This window comes from Scardinius erythrophthalmus (genome assembly GCF_964197995.2).
Source record: "Scardinius erythrophthalmus genome assembly, chromosome: 5".
Lineage (NCBI taxonomy): Eukaryota > Metazoa > Chordata > Actinopteri > Cypriniformes > Leuciscidae > Scardinius > Scardinius erythrophthalmus.
Window position 1 is genome coordinate 33,026,839 of NC_138225.1, and position 17,805 is coordinate 33,044,643.

At 37.3% G+C, this 17,805-nt stretch overlaps 1 protein-coding gene across 1 annotated transcript in view; it reads left to right on the top strand.

Annotated features, from left to right (window-relative positions):
- Positions 1-400: 400 nt before the first annotated feature.
- The window catches only part of adgrv1 (adhesion G protein-coupled receptor V1), a gene marked incomplete at its 5' end in the record, with an annotated part of 147,089 nt that continues 129,684 nt past the window's right edge, over positions 401-17,805 (top strand). The window contains 7 exons of the mRNA XM_081366996.1: positions 401-586; positions 4,550-4,699; positions 10,233-10,328; positions 12,130-12,234; positions 12,336-12,449; positions 13,008-13,570; positions 16,302-16,572. Of these exons, the coding sequence (XP_081223122.1) occupies positions 401-586; positions 4,550-4,699; positions 10,233-10,328; positions 12,130-12,234; positions 12,336-12,449; positions 13,008-13,570; positions 16,302-16,572 (1,485 nt within the window). The remainder of the gene's footprint in view (positions 587-4,549; positions 4,700-10,232; positions 10,329-12,129; positions 12,235-12,335; positions 12,450-13,007; positions 13,571-16,301; positions 16,573-17,805) is intronic.

The window sequence follows — 17,805 nt, forward strand, 5'->3', positions numbered from 1 at the left end:
GCAATCATTATAGAACCTTTTTGGCATAAAGAGTTCTTTAAAATTCAGGCAGGAACCCTAGGGTTCTATATAAGACCGTTAAACGTTTTTTTTTTTCTAAAGGTGATGTTAGCTAATGCTGCTAAAGTCATATATTTGTGCAGTTTTCTACTTGTCAATATACCCTTCTGGGTATATATTCTAGCTGCTATTATGGTGTACACTTGCCTTGAAAGTGTGAAATCTCTGCAAGTACCATAACAGTAACGATTCATTTATGCACCACCCTGTCAGATCTACTGCGAGTGAAAGATGGACAGTATCTGAGGCTTGTAATTGTAAATTTAATTTATGCAGAGTGAAATATTCCCCGGTCAGATGGATGGTCACTGAACTGTACATGTTCTTTCTCTCTTCAGGAATGCCAGCTGTTGTCGGTCTAGCTGGCCTGGTTCTGATGCTGCTCACCACAAGTGCCAGGTCTGAGTCGGCAGAGCTGAGGTTCCAGGGCCAGACTCAGTTTGTTGTGAACGAGAGCAGCAGGGCCATAGTGCGTCTTGTGGTGGAACGAGTTGGAGATCCAGTTAATGTCACAGCTCTAGTTCTGGTAAGTTTAGAAGAGCAATCTGCATGAGTGGTTAATCGTTGTTTCTATCAGTTTGTGTGTCTGCTCAACGCTATCTCACGACCAGTTCGTATGAATTCGTACGAATGAGTAAAATGTGGCTGATTCTTATGAATTCGTACGACCTCACTCGTACGAATTTGTACGATTTGTCTAAACCCCAGTGACGGTTAGGTTTAGAGGCGGGGTCAGGGGTAGGTAATTCGTACGAATTCATACGAATTGATAGCCTAGAAATCTAGAGACACCGTAGATGCAGTGGGTGCAGCCAGTGTCGTCTAGCAACTCTCCGTTGGCTTTCGAGCTGGAAAAACCAAACTCTAGTCAGGCCAATCACATCATGTATAGAGTCGGTGGGCGGGCTTAACATAATGACGGCAGAGTTGCGACGGTTCCGCGTTAATTCCCTGCTACTTGAAAACAAAGAAGATGCTGCTGCTGCTGGCGAACAGCGGTCTTTCGAATCACCTTTGGCCGCGACTCTGGAAGACTTGGAGTTATGCTTTTCTTTAAGAAAAGAACAAAGAACTGCACTGAAATCATTCTTAAAAAAGGAAGATGTGTTCGGAGTTTTGCCGACCGGATACGGCAAAAGTTTAATCTATCAACTAGCTCCACTTGTGGGAAAACGCTCTGGTTGGTTGTAGTGCTATCCTATTGCGTACAGAGGGAATTTGAAAGACAACCGTTTATCCCACCCCTCGGATTGAGCCCTGCCAATGGTGTGTTCCCTTGTCAGGCTAACGAATTGGGCAACTCGTAAAATATGTACGATTTAGCAAAAATGTGTGTGAGGTCGTATGAATTCGTACAAATTAGCCACCTTGTAAAATTTGTACCAATTGCCGTGAGATCGGGTTGGTCTGCCAGTTGGGTTTGTAGTTTATGTAGCAAACCTGGTTTTATCAAAATAAATGTACAATTTGATAAAATTAAACTGTATGCTGCTCAGAATGTTCCTATTTTGGTGCTATTTCAGGCTTTAAAATAATTTTGGTAACACTTTATTTTACAGTGTCTTTGTTACATGTTACATGTACTTTATTCTAGTATTAACAGTAAATTATGCGTAATTACATGCAACTAACCCTAAACCAAACCCTATTCCCAATCCTATGTTGTTTATTAATATTACTTCTTAAATGTATAGGCCTACACTGTAACAAGGACACCTTAAAATAAAGTGTAACCATTTTTTTTATGTGATTACTGTCACAGTTTAGTCCAGATGATGATGAAAGAGTTAAAACAGGTTCAAAATAAACAAAAGATTTATTAACAAAGCAAACTCAAGTAATCCACAAGTTGAAAGGTTACGAAACAGCGTGTAGACATGACATATGAACAATACCAGACCACAAACTGAATGAAATAAGGAACTTAAATACACAGGGTGAATCAGTGATGATCAGGTGACAACTAATTAATCAAATCCATGGTAACAAATGAAGAGCGGGAAAATGGAACAAAGGAAGACGGGTTACTGAGAGACACAAATTAAAGGGGCTGTTTACACGACACCGTTTTCAACTAAAAACGTACAAATTGTATGCGTTTTGGCCGTTCATCTACACAACAACTGTGTTTTGGGTGCCTGAAAATGCAATCTTTTGAAAACGGGTTTCAAAACGGTCTCTGTGTAAACAACAAAAATGCAAATCTCTGAAGACGATGACATCATGCACATGCTATTACGTATTCAGTTTATAGTGTTTCATCGCAGCCGCAGAATACAGCGTTTTTAGTTGTTTTCGCTGAACTGTGTGAAGGGGGATTGTTTTTACAATAGTGTCGTCTGTACGCAGAAAACTCAAAGTAAAAACTTCTCCGCATATGCATCAACAAGCATATTGTTGTCGTGTAAACGTACCATTAAAGTCCATGAAAACGAAAACAAACCAGTCAGTCCATGACACTTACATTTTTAGAAAGAACCACCAGTAAATTCTCATAGTTTCTTTTTGCCTTTTAAATAAATGTCACAATGTAAAAAACAAATAAATAATACAAAATAAAAATAAAGGAATAAATAAGTCATTGTATGATTATTGGTAATACAAGGGCAAATGCCAAAGCATAACAGGGTTGAACAGAAAATGTTCCGCCTTTTATCGGAAAATGCGTTAAAAAAAGCGTTAAAAAAGTTTTGTTTTTATAAAAAAACATTATTTTGATTGAATTTATTTTTGAATAGTATTTTAATATTTATTAGTTTGTTTATATAAACATTGGCTGAAATTCCAAAGAAAACAAACATAAAAAAAAAAAAAAAAAACAGACGGTTGTCCATATACTGTATATTTAGAACAATAATATCTTAAAGTAATATTGACAAACTATATCATTTGAAAGCTTACAATCTCCAGTTTTCATATTTGGTGGCTGTTTTTTAAAAATAAATTACAGCGGAGCAGTAATTTATCAATTTGCAACAACATTTCATATTCATTAGGCGTGTTTATGCCTTTATTTTGAAATAGAAATAAACATGAAAAATCATGAAAGATTGGTAGAAACCTCAGTTTGTTTTAATGCCAAAAGATAACACCAATTAAATGTTATGAGAAAAAAAGGTCTGAAAATGTTTTATGGATTCTCGATTTGTGATGCGACAGCGAGCTATAATGCACATATGTGCTCTTTTTATGTGTTTATTAGAGGTTGAAATCAAATCAAATTCTGCCAAACCACCCATACTATTTCTGAATAGAATGCATACTTCATAAATTGTATGAAATTATGGAAATACATGTTTCAGATCACTCAAAACATATATGAAAATGGAGGCGCCCTTATATGGTCAGTAAGGAAGCTTAGCTGTCCATCGAGTGAAAAAGTTTCTGTGCCCAAATAAAATCTTACTGAAAGCTAATTTTTTGAGATATCAACCTAAAATGTGGTACACAACTTGTTTAGATTTTTGGCTTTAATTTTCTTGCAGTTTTGGGGTAAAATATATTTTGTAATATATATATATATATATATATATTATATAAAATATAAATTATTTTATTTTTACATTGTACATTTTCATAAACTCAAACATAAACATTATTTCACTCCTACAATAATCTGGAAAATGTCTTCTTTAAAACAAGACCAACCATATGTCTATATTCCAAAGCATTCTTGAATTACAACCATTTAAGTTTGGATAGTGATTTTCATGTCATGCGGAAAAAAAAGGGGCGGTGGGTGACAGTTAAGGGGTTAAAAAAAGTCTTATTTAATCTATCAAGTAACTAAATATATCACATAATGTCTCCTTTTAATTGTATCAGTAGTAAGTCATAAGGACACACACAACACACTAATGCCACATAATAAGAGCATGATGAGTAAGAAATAGTTATAGGAAGCATAAGTGACATTTTTTACTGTAGATGTGATTAAGGCTCCACAGAACCTTTGAGCCAACAGTGTTTCTAAACTGCCTGATATGTTAATGCCTTAACAGCTGGTTGAGTCTCAACACCCAAGCATCTGTCTGGTAAATCATATCATAGCACATATGGCCGTAATTAGCACAGAAACACAAATATTCCTACTGTCAAAGCAGCCAGTGGCTGTTTAGCACGCATAGTAAGTGGGCAAGTGTTGCCGGTTCATTGAATGGCTTCCATTAATTCACTGTAGAAGGAAGGATCTAAGAGCCCGTTTTGTAGCGGCTTACAGTGGGTGGCATCAAAGCATGCGCTAGAGGTGGCAGTTGTCAACCAGATGGTGCCGGCTGAGTTTAAAAGAGGTCAGGGATTTCCCGTCACAAACTTTGAGGTGTTTTATAATGAACCGTTTTCTCCCAATGCAAGTCTTGATTTTTGTTCAGCAAGTTCCGAAATAAAACAAAAACAAAGAACATCTATGCTCTAAAAGAATTGTTCCCAAAACTAAAACAATTGATGACTGTTCTCCATGTTTTCCATGCGTTATCTTGTGTTTGTCCAGCTTCAGGGAGAGGACACTGGTGACTTTGAGGCCACAACTGCTGCTGCTTTTCTCCTGTCCTCTGAAAGCAGTAAAACTATCTTCATCGCTGTGAGGGATGATGACATACCTGAGGCTGATGAGACCTTTGTGTTCAACCTCCGCCTGCAGGTAAGGCTTGAACCAGGAAACACTGACTCTCTGCAGGTAGAGTCCAGTTGTAAAGATCTATGCATGTAATTAAAATCCAGAGAGCAAAATAGTGTCGGCCCAGATCCGGGCCACATCTGGTGCATGTGGATTCCACGCGTACCAGATGTGGGCCGGATCTGGGCCGACACTATGTTGCTGTCTGGAAAAGGTGTAGGTTCAAATCCAGTAAAAGCTGGCCGATAGTGCCTATAAGCAAGACACTTACCCACGGTTTCACAGACAAGGCTTAAGCCTCGTCTCAGACTAAAATGTATATTTGAGCTGTTTTAACTGAAAGCAACTTGCTCTGACAAAAAATATGTTAGTGCCATTGTTTTGTCTTAAGATGCACACCAGTGATGTTTTTTTTTTTTAAAGGCACATTTATTAAAACTATAAATGCCCTAATTGAACTAAGGCCTAATCCTGGCTTAATCTAAGCTCTGTCTGTGAAACCGGGCCTTAAATTCAGGTTGTTCAAGGGGGTCTCGTTTTCTATTAAAATAAATAAATAAAATAAAATACATAAAACATCCTTGAATCTTTATATCTTAGCATCCATAAAACAAGATCAATTTACACAGCAAAACTGTGCAAGATAATAAGGCTATTTAACCCCATTACCCCATTTTGTTTTTAATAATTTTGCTATGTGCTTGTAATTTTTATTATTTTTAATATTTTGTATTTAGATTTAATTTATTTTTATTTCAGTTTTAAATTTTCACATTTTGTTTAAATCTTCAGATTTTATTGCGGTTACATTTTTAGATGCAAGTTTCTCATATAATAATTATATTTATTTTATTTGAGCTGTATTTCAATTCATGAAATTTATTTGCAATAATATTAGTTTTACTTGAGTTTTATGAGATTAATGCATAAAACAATAAAACATTTTCCAGCGCAGATGAAACATAAACTTAAAGGGGTGGTATAATGCCCTTTTCACAAGATGTAAAATAAGTCTTTGATGTCCCCAGAGTGTGTATGTGAAGTTTTAGCTCAAAATACCCCACATACCCTGTATATTTTTAAATAGCATGTTAAAGTTGTCACTTTTTGAGGCTGAGCAAAAACGCACCGTTTTTGTGTCTGTTCCTTTAAATGCAAATGAGCTGCTGCTCGCTACAACAGCTTGTGTGCTTTTACCTCACACTGACATGCACTGGAGATTTCAAAAACCTTTAGCCTTTTATGTTCAGACCGAAGTCAGAAAGATGGAGAGACTCAAGAAGTGACAACATGTAGACAACATTTCTGAATGGTTAGTTGATGAATTTATGTAGCTTTTGTGTAGTTATCTTCTAGTCATTGATTAGCATATTCTGTCATGATAATCTATAAATTGCGTTCCCGGGGGCGGGGTTTATGTAAATGTTAGGGTTTGTGATGTCACTTACCCGGGAGGAAGCTTGTGTAGTCCCTACCTGCCATTTGTTGTAGTCCTTAAAAAGCAATTTCTTTAAAAGAAAGTATCTCCCTTTGCTTTGAACTTTGAGCGTTGTAACTTTGCAGATGTTGTTTATGCTCAAACAGCAACATTACACACTAACTAAAGTTAAAAAAGTGAAATCATAATCAACCACCCCTTTAAATAAACAAACTTAACTTAAAAGATATGTTCTCAGAAAGGAAGTTTAAATATTGTGAAAGGGATATTTCACCGCTGGAAAGATTAATGTGTATTTAAATTGGGTCATTTATGTATGTGAAATTATTTTAGAAGTTGGTGCCTTCTAGACTGAGAAAAGCCAGAAAATGTATTTTTGGCTCATGTGGATGAAAGACAACAAGTCCCAGAATGCACTTGCTTCGCTGCCCTACGAGGCCACTCCCAAGCCACGCCTACTGGTTACAGAGGGCGGTATCAGAAGAAATGATATAGGCTACTAGTTGACTCAAAATTGAAAAGACGCTGTATTATCGTGAGATCCCACCCCCTATGGGTGGGTTGAAAACATGCGTAACTAGCTCCTACTACTAGCAGGGGGGCAGCGTTTCAAATTATGTTGAAGCTTCCCCGGGCGCCGCCATTGGCTAGCACACCATTAACCGGCTGTTAGCATCCCATTGACTCCCATTCATTTTGGCGTCACTTTGACAGCGAATAACTTTACATCTGAGGCGTATAAAGACTCCATTTGTCCATTATTTATTTCTAAAGAAACACGAAAATGTATAAAAGGCTCCATTACCTTGTATCTTATGTTATGGCCCCGTAGAAGCAGTTTTTGTAAAAATAGGCTAACGATTGCGTCATACCCACGCGACTCTCTGTCGCACAGTAGAGAGATTACCGTATGGACAGGAGGAGAAGCTCGCGGGCAATCGGGGGGACGTGGAGGCAAAATGGCAAAGTAATTAATCAGAATACTTAGCAAAAGTTTCTCCTGCTCCTAGCTCATGGACAGCTCCTACTCACGCTCTCCATCTCTGCAAGTTTCGGAAGGGAATGATTCAGATTTCTCTTGGCACAGCTACTAGAAGACAGACGAGTTGCTCACGTCAGATCTACGTCGTCAAGCTCAGTTTGAGTCTGCGCAGTACGCTCGACCATCAGGAAGTTAGTGCTTCTAATTGACTTCACTTTCCTCCGTTGAATCAAATGGGGTCGCTGTGTCCAGTTTATATACTGTCTGACTACTAGCGGTAGTCTCTAGCCTCTGGCCAAAAAAGCCTCAGATGACGCAAAATGACGATTTTTGCGTAATCAGAGGTTTTTTTCCAGACACACAATACAGAAATCTCTCCTCTCAGGGGGACACGAGGGAGGGAAGCACGGTCATTTGAAAATACTACCGGGTTTCCACTGATACAATGCTTAATGCTAATCAGTGAGGTATCCCTTTAACTGAAAAATGACTTTTTGCTGTGTGACTTAAAGGTGCTTCATGTGCAAGTATCGGCTAAGTAAGTGTTAAATTTCAACGCTTCCTCTGCCCATTTTTAAGAGTAATCCATCTCATGGTGGGAATCCCAGAGTGGTTGAAATTCTTGCTTGAGTGGACAGCACTGAAAGCTTGTCATCTCTTCAGCCACAGCTCAATGGCCCATAAGCCTTTGCATGGTCTTTGATGGGTTCCACTAACTTTTTTTAAGGGTTAAGTAATGGCACTGCAGCAGCAACCCTACGTTAGAAGTCACCTTCAAGCGAAATAACCAACTGTGACAGCCACAACTGTCAGTGCCGTAAGATTAAAGAGATGTTATGCAAAGCTAATCACTATAAGAAAAGCACAGGCCTGGAAATAAGCTTCCTATAACACGCAAATCTCCGGAGAATCTCCTAGGAGTTTAATTTATGCACCACTAGTGGCACCAAATGAAACTGCAGAAATAACATCTGTTTGCAAAAGGTTTTCTTCAGATTTTATGGTATTAGTTGATCCAGAAGATGACATTGGGACCCTGGGTCTCATTTACTAATGATTGTGTGCATTTATATGCACAGGAGTACTTCTCACACAAAAAGAAATCTTCCTAATTCACAACACGTTCACGCACACATGAATTTGTTCTTAACCTCGTTCTAATGTTAATGAGTGACCACATGCCCAAGGCTAGTAATGTGCATAAAACACGACCAAAACTATCATATAAGGGCTTTCCACACAACTTTCCTATACAGTCTTTAGTCACTCTCAGCTCTCTAAAGACGATCCTTGAGAAATGTCATGTGTGTCAAATGTCAAACACACATTAAACACCTTTATTATGTTATTAACTTTTGTGAGACTTCCTATTCATTAGCTATAGATAAATAACTAGAAGAATAGAAAAGTGCAGTAAACCGTTAAACTATTTGTGCTACAAACCAGTGTGTTTATTACTATAATTAATTACAATTATATAATGACAAATACCAATTTGCAATGTCAAGCAGCATAACGGATTGTTTTTGTACAGTTAATATAACTGGAAGCGTCTGACACTGCAAGCCTCACACATTCAACTTGTTCAACAAATGGCTAACCTCTCACTAGCCAGCGCATACTTATATCTGATGTGTTCATGAAAAGTTTGTATGCAGATTTCATGTATACATTTGTGTACGCCAGTGAATGAAGACACACTGTTTAGAAATTTGAGGAAAAATCAACAAACAGCTTACTTTTACTCATCTCATTAAACATTAAACTGAGATGGAGGTATTTTAACATGAAAATGACATTCATCACCTTTATGTGTTGTCTAAGGATGTGTTTCTCATAGCAGTGCCTCTCTGTACTGTGGTGTCCCAGTCTGTTGACAGTGAGTGATTAATGACAACAGGTCACGGCTCCACTGTCTACTTGTCCGCTGTTTAACAAATGAACCTTAGGCTGGCAGAATGGGGCAACTTAAGGGTAACAAAAGACCACTGGCATGAAATGAAACCCAAGCTGAAGGCACTAAAAGGAAACCGAGACAGTCCTTAAGAGAAATTTACATAAAACATATGCTAATTATTGACAGACCAAAAAAAAAAAAAACCTTAATGGGGAAAAGAAAAACTGTTGTTTTATTCTTTATTTTCTGTGCTTCATTATCTCACTTATATTTTTTTTTATTAAAATGTTTGTAAGCAAGTCTTAACAAATGTCTGCTACTGATGTATCTCTAAGTTTTCGTACACTGCAGCAGAAGGAGGAGGGAGAGCATTTGTGCGTTTTGGTACCGAGCTGGATCTTAGTCTCGGGCAGCAGGGAATTGTCTGGGTATTTCATGACTGCGCTGCCACTGCAACAAGAGCTCTGTTGCTGAAAGAAATCTCTGTTATAGCTGGGAAAAGCTCATTTTTTAAATGGGGTGCTCAAAAAAGGGTCTATATGGGGTTTGTGTTCTTATGTGGTAATGCTCTTTTTGTACTCTGTCTGCATCATAGACACTTAAAAATATACTGTACATACAATATGTTTAATCTGAAATTCAAAATTTCTGCATTTACAGCTGCAGAAACTTTTTTTAATGGATTTCTGGATAAATTGGTTAAAAATAATAATAAATAATAATAAATAATAAAATAAAATAAAATAAAATAAAATAAAATAAAATAAAATAAAATAAAATAAAATAAAATAAAATAAAATAAAATAAAATAAAATAAAATAAAATTAAATTAAATTAAATTAAATTAAATTAAATTAAATTAATTATGGATCCAAGTGCAATATGTTCCTGGAACAACATCTGTGTTGATCCTGAAACAACATTCCAATCAACCAATCAGATTTGAGGGACAAGTTTGCAGTTTATGTCAAGTTTAGGCTTCTACATTTAGGCGCTTCTACATCAGTGTTATTCACCTATCATCTCCCTCTGATTTTAGGGATAACTTATCGTTAGGTTTAGGGGTATAGGGATATGGTTAGGACTATATTTTCAGACAGGAATATTGTTGCAGGATCAACAAAATATGTTGATCAAGGAACATGTCTTGCTTGGCAAAATCACGGTGACCACACACACACACACACACACACACAATTTTTTTTTTTTTATCTCTCATTTCAATGATTTACTTTTTCAGAGCTCATCAAATGGCGTCACAGTGGGAACTCCAAATACTGCCACCATCACCATCCTGTCTAATGATAATGCCTTCGGAATAATTTCCTTCAACTCAGTAAGTTTATTTTTATTTCCTCAATGATCAGCTGGAAGGAGTTGTTCAGAGCATGCTGGGTAGGGGTGACTGTAAGTGTGAACTTTTTTTACTTTTTTTCTGTGGTGTATGTGTGTTGAAGATGATCCATCGATGGGGTTGTATTTTTGTAAGGGTTGTATTCGATGGATGGGAACATGAGAGTGAGGGAGTGTTGTGGGTCAGATGTCTGAGAGGAAAGGTTGCCGAGTTGCTTTTTTCCATTACAAAAATAACAATAATAATTAGGGGTATAACAATACCCTCATGTCACATTTGATACATCATGATACTGAACTCACAATACGATATTATTGCAGTACTCCAAGACATAATAAAAGGTTAACAAAAAATGTACTGTTGATTATCTGTTGATATATTTTATATTACATTGTGAGTGTAAATGAATAGGCTTGGTGTAACGAGGTATGATGTTGTGGGAAGAAGGAGGCGGGAACCGGCGAACACTTAAACATTTTAATAACCAAATAAACAAATACAAAAATGAAAGTAAAAGCCAGCAGCCCCTCACGGACGACTGCTGGCAACACACAAAACAGAAACAACACATCCAAATAAAAATCAGGCCTGTCCTCTCTCTCTCTTCACTGTCGTCGCTCCTCCTTTATGCTTCCGCTCCTCCGTGAGAGATTCGAGACCGGTGCGTCGCGCAGGTGTCGCTCATCAGCAATCACGCCACCGGCCTCGTGCCGCCCTCTCACGGCCCTCGGCCTCGTCCTGCTCGCCACACTTGGACTTGGTGCTTGTAACCCAAGGACAATGGTGACACCATAATAAAAATATTCATGATTCTGAAGCTGAAAATACAGAATTATTTTAGACTAATATGCTTGCACTCTGTCACTCACTAGATATATTTAAAATAATGTAAGCCACTTTTTACTGGTAACTTAAGACATTTGGCATTATCAGGACTAACAAATATTCCCCCATTGCATTATTATACATTATATTCAACATTATATTTAGAAGTTTCATTGTAGTACTGACACTAAAACTAGGAAAACCTTTCTCACACAGTAATTTTTATTTTGGGTGAACTATCCACGATACATATTGTTGCACTTTTGTATTGCGATATATTGTGACACGATTATTGTTACTCCCCTAATAATAATGTGATATTCAGAAGAGAGGAGAATAATTGTGAATGTCAGCAAAACTATGCAACTGTAAGCCACATGACAATGTGACAATATGATGAATGTATTGCATTGGGATTAAATTCATAACACATACATTCATACTATGTATAGAACATACGGTTGCACTTCATTTTACAGTATGTGCACTTACATATACTTACAGTGTACTTACCTAAGAAAGTACTGGTTAATATAAGGTAACCACATGGGTTAAGGTTAGGTTAGGGATAGGTTCAGGATTAGTACCTAGTTATTATAATTACTATAATAAGTACATTGTATGTACATGGCGAACAGGACTGTAAAATAAAGTGCTACTGAACATACATTTTTAACACTTGCAAAGTTAGTACTTATTCAAAAGAAGTACCTACTCAGAGAGTATATCATGTCGGACACTACCTAGTTATCCTGAGGAATTAGATTAGCTAGCTCAGATGTGTTTAATTAGAGTTTGAGCTAAACTCTGCAGGACTTTGTCCCCCCAGGAGCTGAATTGGACACCTGTGTCACAGGACCTCGTCTCTTAATCTGTTAATGCAGTTCTTGATATCCCTAATTTCTAATTTTGTCAGTACATGCATGAAACAGTGATATTATGTTTGCTTTCTGTTTAGACCTCCCTCATTACTGTGGAGGAGCCAAGAGGTAGAAGCCAATATGTTCCTCTCACTCTTCTCCGAGAGAAAGGAACCTATGGGACTGTGACCGTCAACTTTGAGGTGAGCATTGCCAGAACGTTTTTGACTTTGCTAATGAAAAAAAAGAAGAAGAAAAGATGTTGTTGAATATTCTCTATCTATATTTCTTTATGAATTCACAGATTTTTGGAGGTCCAAACCCTGCCAATGAAGATCTCAGTCCAGACATGGGGAACATTACTATTCCTCCTGGTCGTGCTGTTGTAGTTTTCAGCATCATGATACAAGATGACAAGGTACTGTATTTTTTTTTTTAGTAAACATTAAATAAATCACATGAATAATGACAGGTTAAAGTTAATGTGAAACCCGTTCATAACGTTTTGTTATCTCCATAAGGCACTTTTCTGAGAGAAAGTGTCTTTTTAATGAGAAAAACATGCAAGTTGAGACTTGATTTCATCCCTTCACAATTGATTGGATTGTGAGAAGTGGGTTATATTTACAGACTGTTGGGGAAGAGAGGCTAAAAAAATAAGAGGACCACGAATGTGTATTTTGACTATATTTAATATATTTCTAAATTTGTGTGTATGCTATAAAATGACTCTTTAAAATATGCTCTCAATTAAAAATCTAGTTCAAATAATCAAGGCACATTGATTTTTTGTAAAATAGCATAAATAAGTTTTTTTTTTGTGTTTATTTGTTGTAATAATAACACTGATGAATCATTCATAAAGAATCCTGGAACATGCGAATTCCTTTCTGACCTTAATGAAACGTCACATCAACAGTTAGATGTTCTGCATTAATCCTAATATGTGTTGTTTTTGATCTCACATCTCCTTTAGCTTCCAGAAGATGATGAAACCTTCACAGTGCGTTTGACAGAAGCAGCTGGCGGAGCTTTACTCAATCCTAACAGAAGCAGTGTGCAGATCAAGATCTCCCGTAATGATGCTCCCGTCCGCTTCTCCAAGCCCACACTGGTTGTGCCGGAGAACATCGGTGTCATTTCTCTTACCGTTACTCGTGGTAGAACTGAGGATGGTCTTCTGATCGGTTCTGATGACAGGACAGTGTCTGTGGCCTATGCAGTCGTCACGGGCAATGGAGCGGCCAGTGCTACACTGCTGACGGACTTTGTGGATCTACAGGCTGAGAGGATGGTTGTTTTCCCTCCAGGGATCTATGAAACAGAACTCCGCTTCAGCATCAGAGATGACGACATTCCAGAGATTGCAGAGTCTTTCCAGGTGGTTCTTCTGGAAGAGACCCTATTGGGTGATGCGGTGCTGATGACGCCAAGTATGGCACTCGTGACCATCGAGCCCAATGATAAGCCTTATGGAGTTCTGTCAATCAGTCCTTCCCCCATACAACCACACATTATCAATGAAGACCTGACCCCAATGTAAGTAGGATATTGTTAACAGTTTAAAGATACTTGCATTAATGTGTTCAATGTGTATGAGAATTATTGCATTATTTGATTAAAAGAGCCATATTGTCTTGGTTATTAACAGTGTGTCCTAACCAGGTGTAATGTAACGGGGAATAAGAAAGCCTATCTCTTCTATATTACACCAAATACACATGGCAGGTTGTCAAACCGTTGCACTGTTTCTGAGAAAAGGTGGAACATGTAAAATCCAATGTCTTCATTCCTTTTGGTAGTTGCAGAAAGTTCAGGGTACGATTCTCACTATTAACTAGTTGCTTATTAGCATGCATATTACTAGGAAATTGGCTGTTTATTAGCACATATTAATGCCTTATTCTGCATGGCCATATTCTACATCCCTTAATCCTACCCAATACCTAAACTTAACAACTACCTTACTAACTATTAATAAGCAGTAATTAGGTGTTTATTGAAGCAAAAGTCGTAGTTAAAAGTTAGTTAATAGTGAGAATTGGGCCCTGAACTAAAGTGTGACCATAATTGCTACTCATTTCAATTAAATGTATGTGTATAGCAGTTTTTACACTTCAAATTGTTCCAAAGCAGTTTAACAGTCAATAGAAAATAAAGCTAGCAAAATTTCACACAAATTTCAAAACAAAAGCTAAATATAATTTGCTATACAACACACCCGTTTTAACAATTCAACTGTTTAAAAATATTTCAATATTAAATAATAAATATAATATATGCATTTATACACTACCATTCCAAAGTTTGGTTCGGTAAGTAAAAAAAAAAAAAACTCTTATGCTCACCATGGCTGCATGTATTTGATTAGAAATACAGTAAAACAGTAAAAAAAAATTGTAAATTTGGAGTGCTGTCAGTACAGAGAACAACGACAAAAATCGGTGTTGCCTACACCGTGTTATCCTCTTTTTAAAATTTGCACCCTGTTGACTTCAATGGGGCAAGTTTTAAACCTGCTTTTAGCCTCTTAACATCCTTGATGTGTCATTACAAGTGCCCAGCCATGTTGAGTGATTCCTTCAGAGTGAACACGGGTGAATCTGACTGCAGTAGATGTGAAAGATATTAATAAAAGTGATGTTATTTCAGCCAGCGCTCATACCTGTATTTACATCCTGTTTTCGGTCGAAGTCCATAGTAATCGATTGTCGAGTTCACACGCATAGGTTTAGTTACCTATGATCACGCGCGTGAACTCGACAATCGACGATTACTATGGACTTCGACCGAAAACAGGAAGAAAATACAGGTATGAGCGCTGGCTGAATAAACATAATTTTTATTCATATCTTTCACATCTACTGCAGTCAGATTCACCCGTGTTCACTCTGAAGGAATCACTCACATTAGCTGTGCACTTGTAATGACACATCAAGGATGTTAAGAGACTAAAAGCTGGTTTAAAACTTGCCCCATTGAAGTCAACAGGGTGCAAATTTTATAACACGGTGTAGGCAACACCGATTTTTGTCGTTGTTCTCTGTATTGACAGCACTCCAAATTTACAAAAAAATTAGCTCAATGTTAAAATTGACTGGAGTTCTCCTTTAAAATTATATAATTTAACATGCAATTTTTTTCTGTGATGTCAAAGCTGAATTTTCAGCAGCCATTACTCCAGTCTTCAGTGTCACAGAAATCATTCTAGTATATTGATTTGGTGCTGAAGAAACATTTATTATTATATCAATGAAACAGTTGTGCTGCTTAAAGGGATAATTTACCCAAACATTACAATTCTGTCATTAATTACTCACCCTCATGTCGTTCAAACCCATAAGACTTTCGTTCATCTTCGGAACACAAATGAAGATATTTTTTTATGAAATCTGAGAGCTTTCTGTCCCTCCATAGGCAGCTACACAACTGTGACGCTTCAAAAAGTTCATAAAGATTTAAGAACTAATCCATATGAATTGAGAGGTTTAGTCCAATTTTTTTTGAAGAGACACGATTGCTTTATATGCTGAACAGATTGGATTTAGGCTTTTATTCACATATAAACATTCATCAGCACACACATCAGATCTGGTAAACGGATGTGCAAGAACCATTGAGGTTCATTCTCGTGTGTTATGCAGCACATTTGAGCTTCGGCAAAATGTTTTGTTCTCTCGCATCAAGCAGGTTCAGTTGAGCTTCTGTTTATGTCCGCTGATCAGTGTTTATATGTGAATAAAAGCCTAAATTCAATATGTTTATTATATAAAGCGATCAAGTCTCTTCAGAAAATATGGACTAAACCGCTCAATTCATATGGATTAGTTTTATGTTCTCTTTATGCATCAAAGTGTCAGTTGTGTAGCTGTCTAGGGACAGAAATCTCTCAGATTTCATCAAAAATATCTTAATTTGTGTTCCAAAGATGAACGAAAGTCTTATGGGTTTGGAACGACATGAGGGGGAGTAATTAATGACAGAATTTTCATTTTTGGGTGAACTAACCCTTTAATATTTTTGTGGAAACCATGATACTTTTTTTCAGGATTGTTTGATGAGAAAGTTGAAAAAAGACACAGCATTTATTTGAAAGAGAAAGCTTTTGTAACATTATGAATGTCACTTCTGATCAATTTAATAAAATATTTTATTTACTGACCCCAAACTTTTTAACAGTAGTGTGGGTAAAATATAATATGATGTATAATATCATTAATTATATTTCATTAATTATAAATCATATACTGATAAAGTTTGTCTGTCTCAGATACGAAGGCATCATCATTGTGCGGAACGGAGGAACTCATGGAGCTGTTTCTGTTCGATGGAATATTACTAGAAACTCGATGGATAGGACTCCAGTCTCTGCCGACCTTAACCCTTCATCAGGTACCCTGAGGTTTGCTGAGGGCCAGATGAATGCTGTACTGCCTTTAAACATCACTCAAGACAACCTTCCTGAAGAAGCAGAGGCCTTCCTCCTCAGATTGATCCCAGGATCTGTACAAGGAGGGGCTGAAGTGGATGAGCCTATGGAAGTGAGTGCTCGGCATGTGTTTGGTTTTTAACTAATGCATTTAGAGAATGTGTTTGGATTGCAGATCAGAGATCGGTGGTTGCTCAATTCTGAGGTGGATTTAGTTTTGAAAGATTCGCGAATTGACGTTGATGACAACTTGAAGCACTCTTTTTAATTTTTTGGAAGGAAAATATTATTATTCATAGTGTGCCCGGGCACTGGTTGTCCTACATGTTGAAATGTCACCCGCTTTGATATTCTAGATGTTTATGCTTAATTTCAGACAGCCATGGTAGCAGATCCCTCTTGGACCTCACTGGGAGGTTTGTGGTGAGACATCCAGGGAGGTTGTTGTCTTACTCTGGCTTAGAACCACTTGTCAAAGAGGAAGTTCCCGGATCAGAGCTGGTTCTTAGTTACCATCTGGGCAGCACTAAGTCCGTTTAAGCGGATGTGGCGTAAAATGAGACACATGTGTCTCTCTGGCACAGCAGCATCACAGACTACTTGTTACACTGTGTCACTTGGGTGTTCCCTTCATGTGGTCCCAGCACAAAATAGCCCACAGCATAGCCTGTGGGTGTCTGTGTGTTCTCTTTATAACGTGTCTGTTGCAAGTTTGATTATGTGTGAAAGGAGTGAATAAATCCAACCCGTGTTTATGTATAAACCCATCAGTTACCCATAAGTGTGAGCTGAAGTTTGATAGCTGAATTGGCTTTGGAGGATGTGAAAACTAAGTGTGAGGAGCCTATTTATGTCAACTGTCCTTAAACTCACTGACAAAATCCCCAAACTGCAGTACTACTAATATTTAGAGAGGTCTTGTGCCTTGGTCTGATGAGGCTAGGGTAAATGACAGAGTAATAAACTAGCTCATGAATGCTATTTTTACGCTCTCGTGAGGTCTAATGAAAGAGAAGGGCTTTCTAAGATTAGTTCACTGTGAGTTTTACACAGATAGTCTCATGTTACATTTACTGTAATGAATGGTGACATTTGTTTTCTTTTGCTGCTTGTTACAGGTTTCTATATAGGGAGGAATATATCTGGTTATGTTAGAGTTTATCGCAAGAGGAAACTGAACTTTAAAGCAATGTTTCAGTTGCAATCTATTAAATCCATCTGTGACACTGTGAATTAATACAGATAATATTGAGTCTTCCCTCAGTTATGATTGAAGATAGAACATTTTAATCCAGACACGCTGTGACATGAGATAAAAAGGCATATTTACCATGCTATTACCATT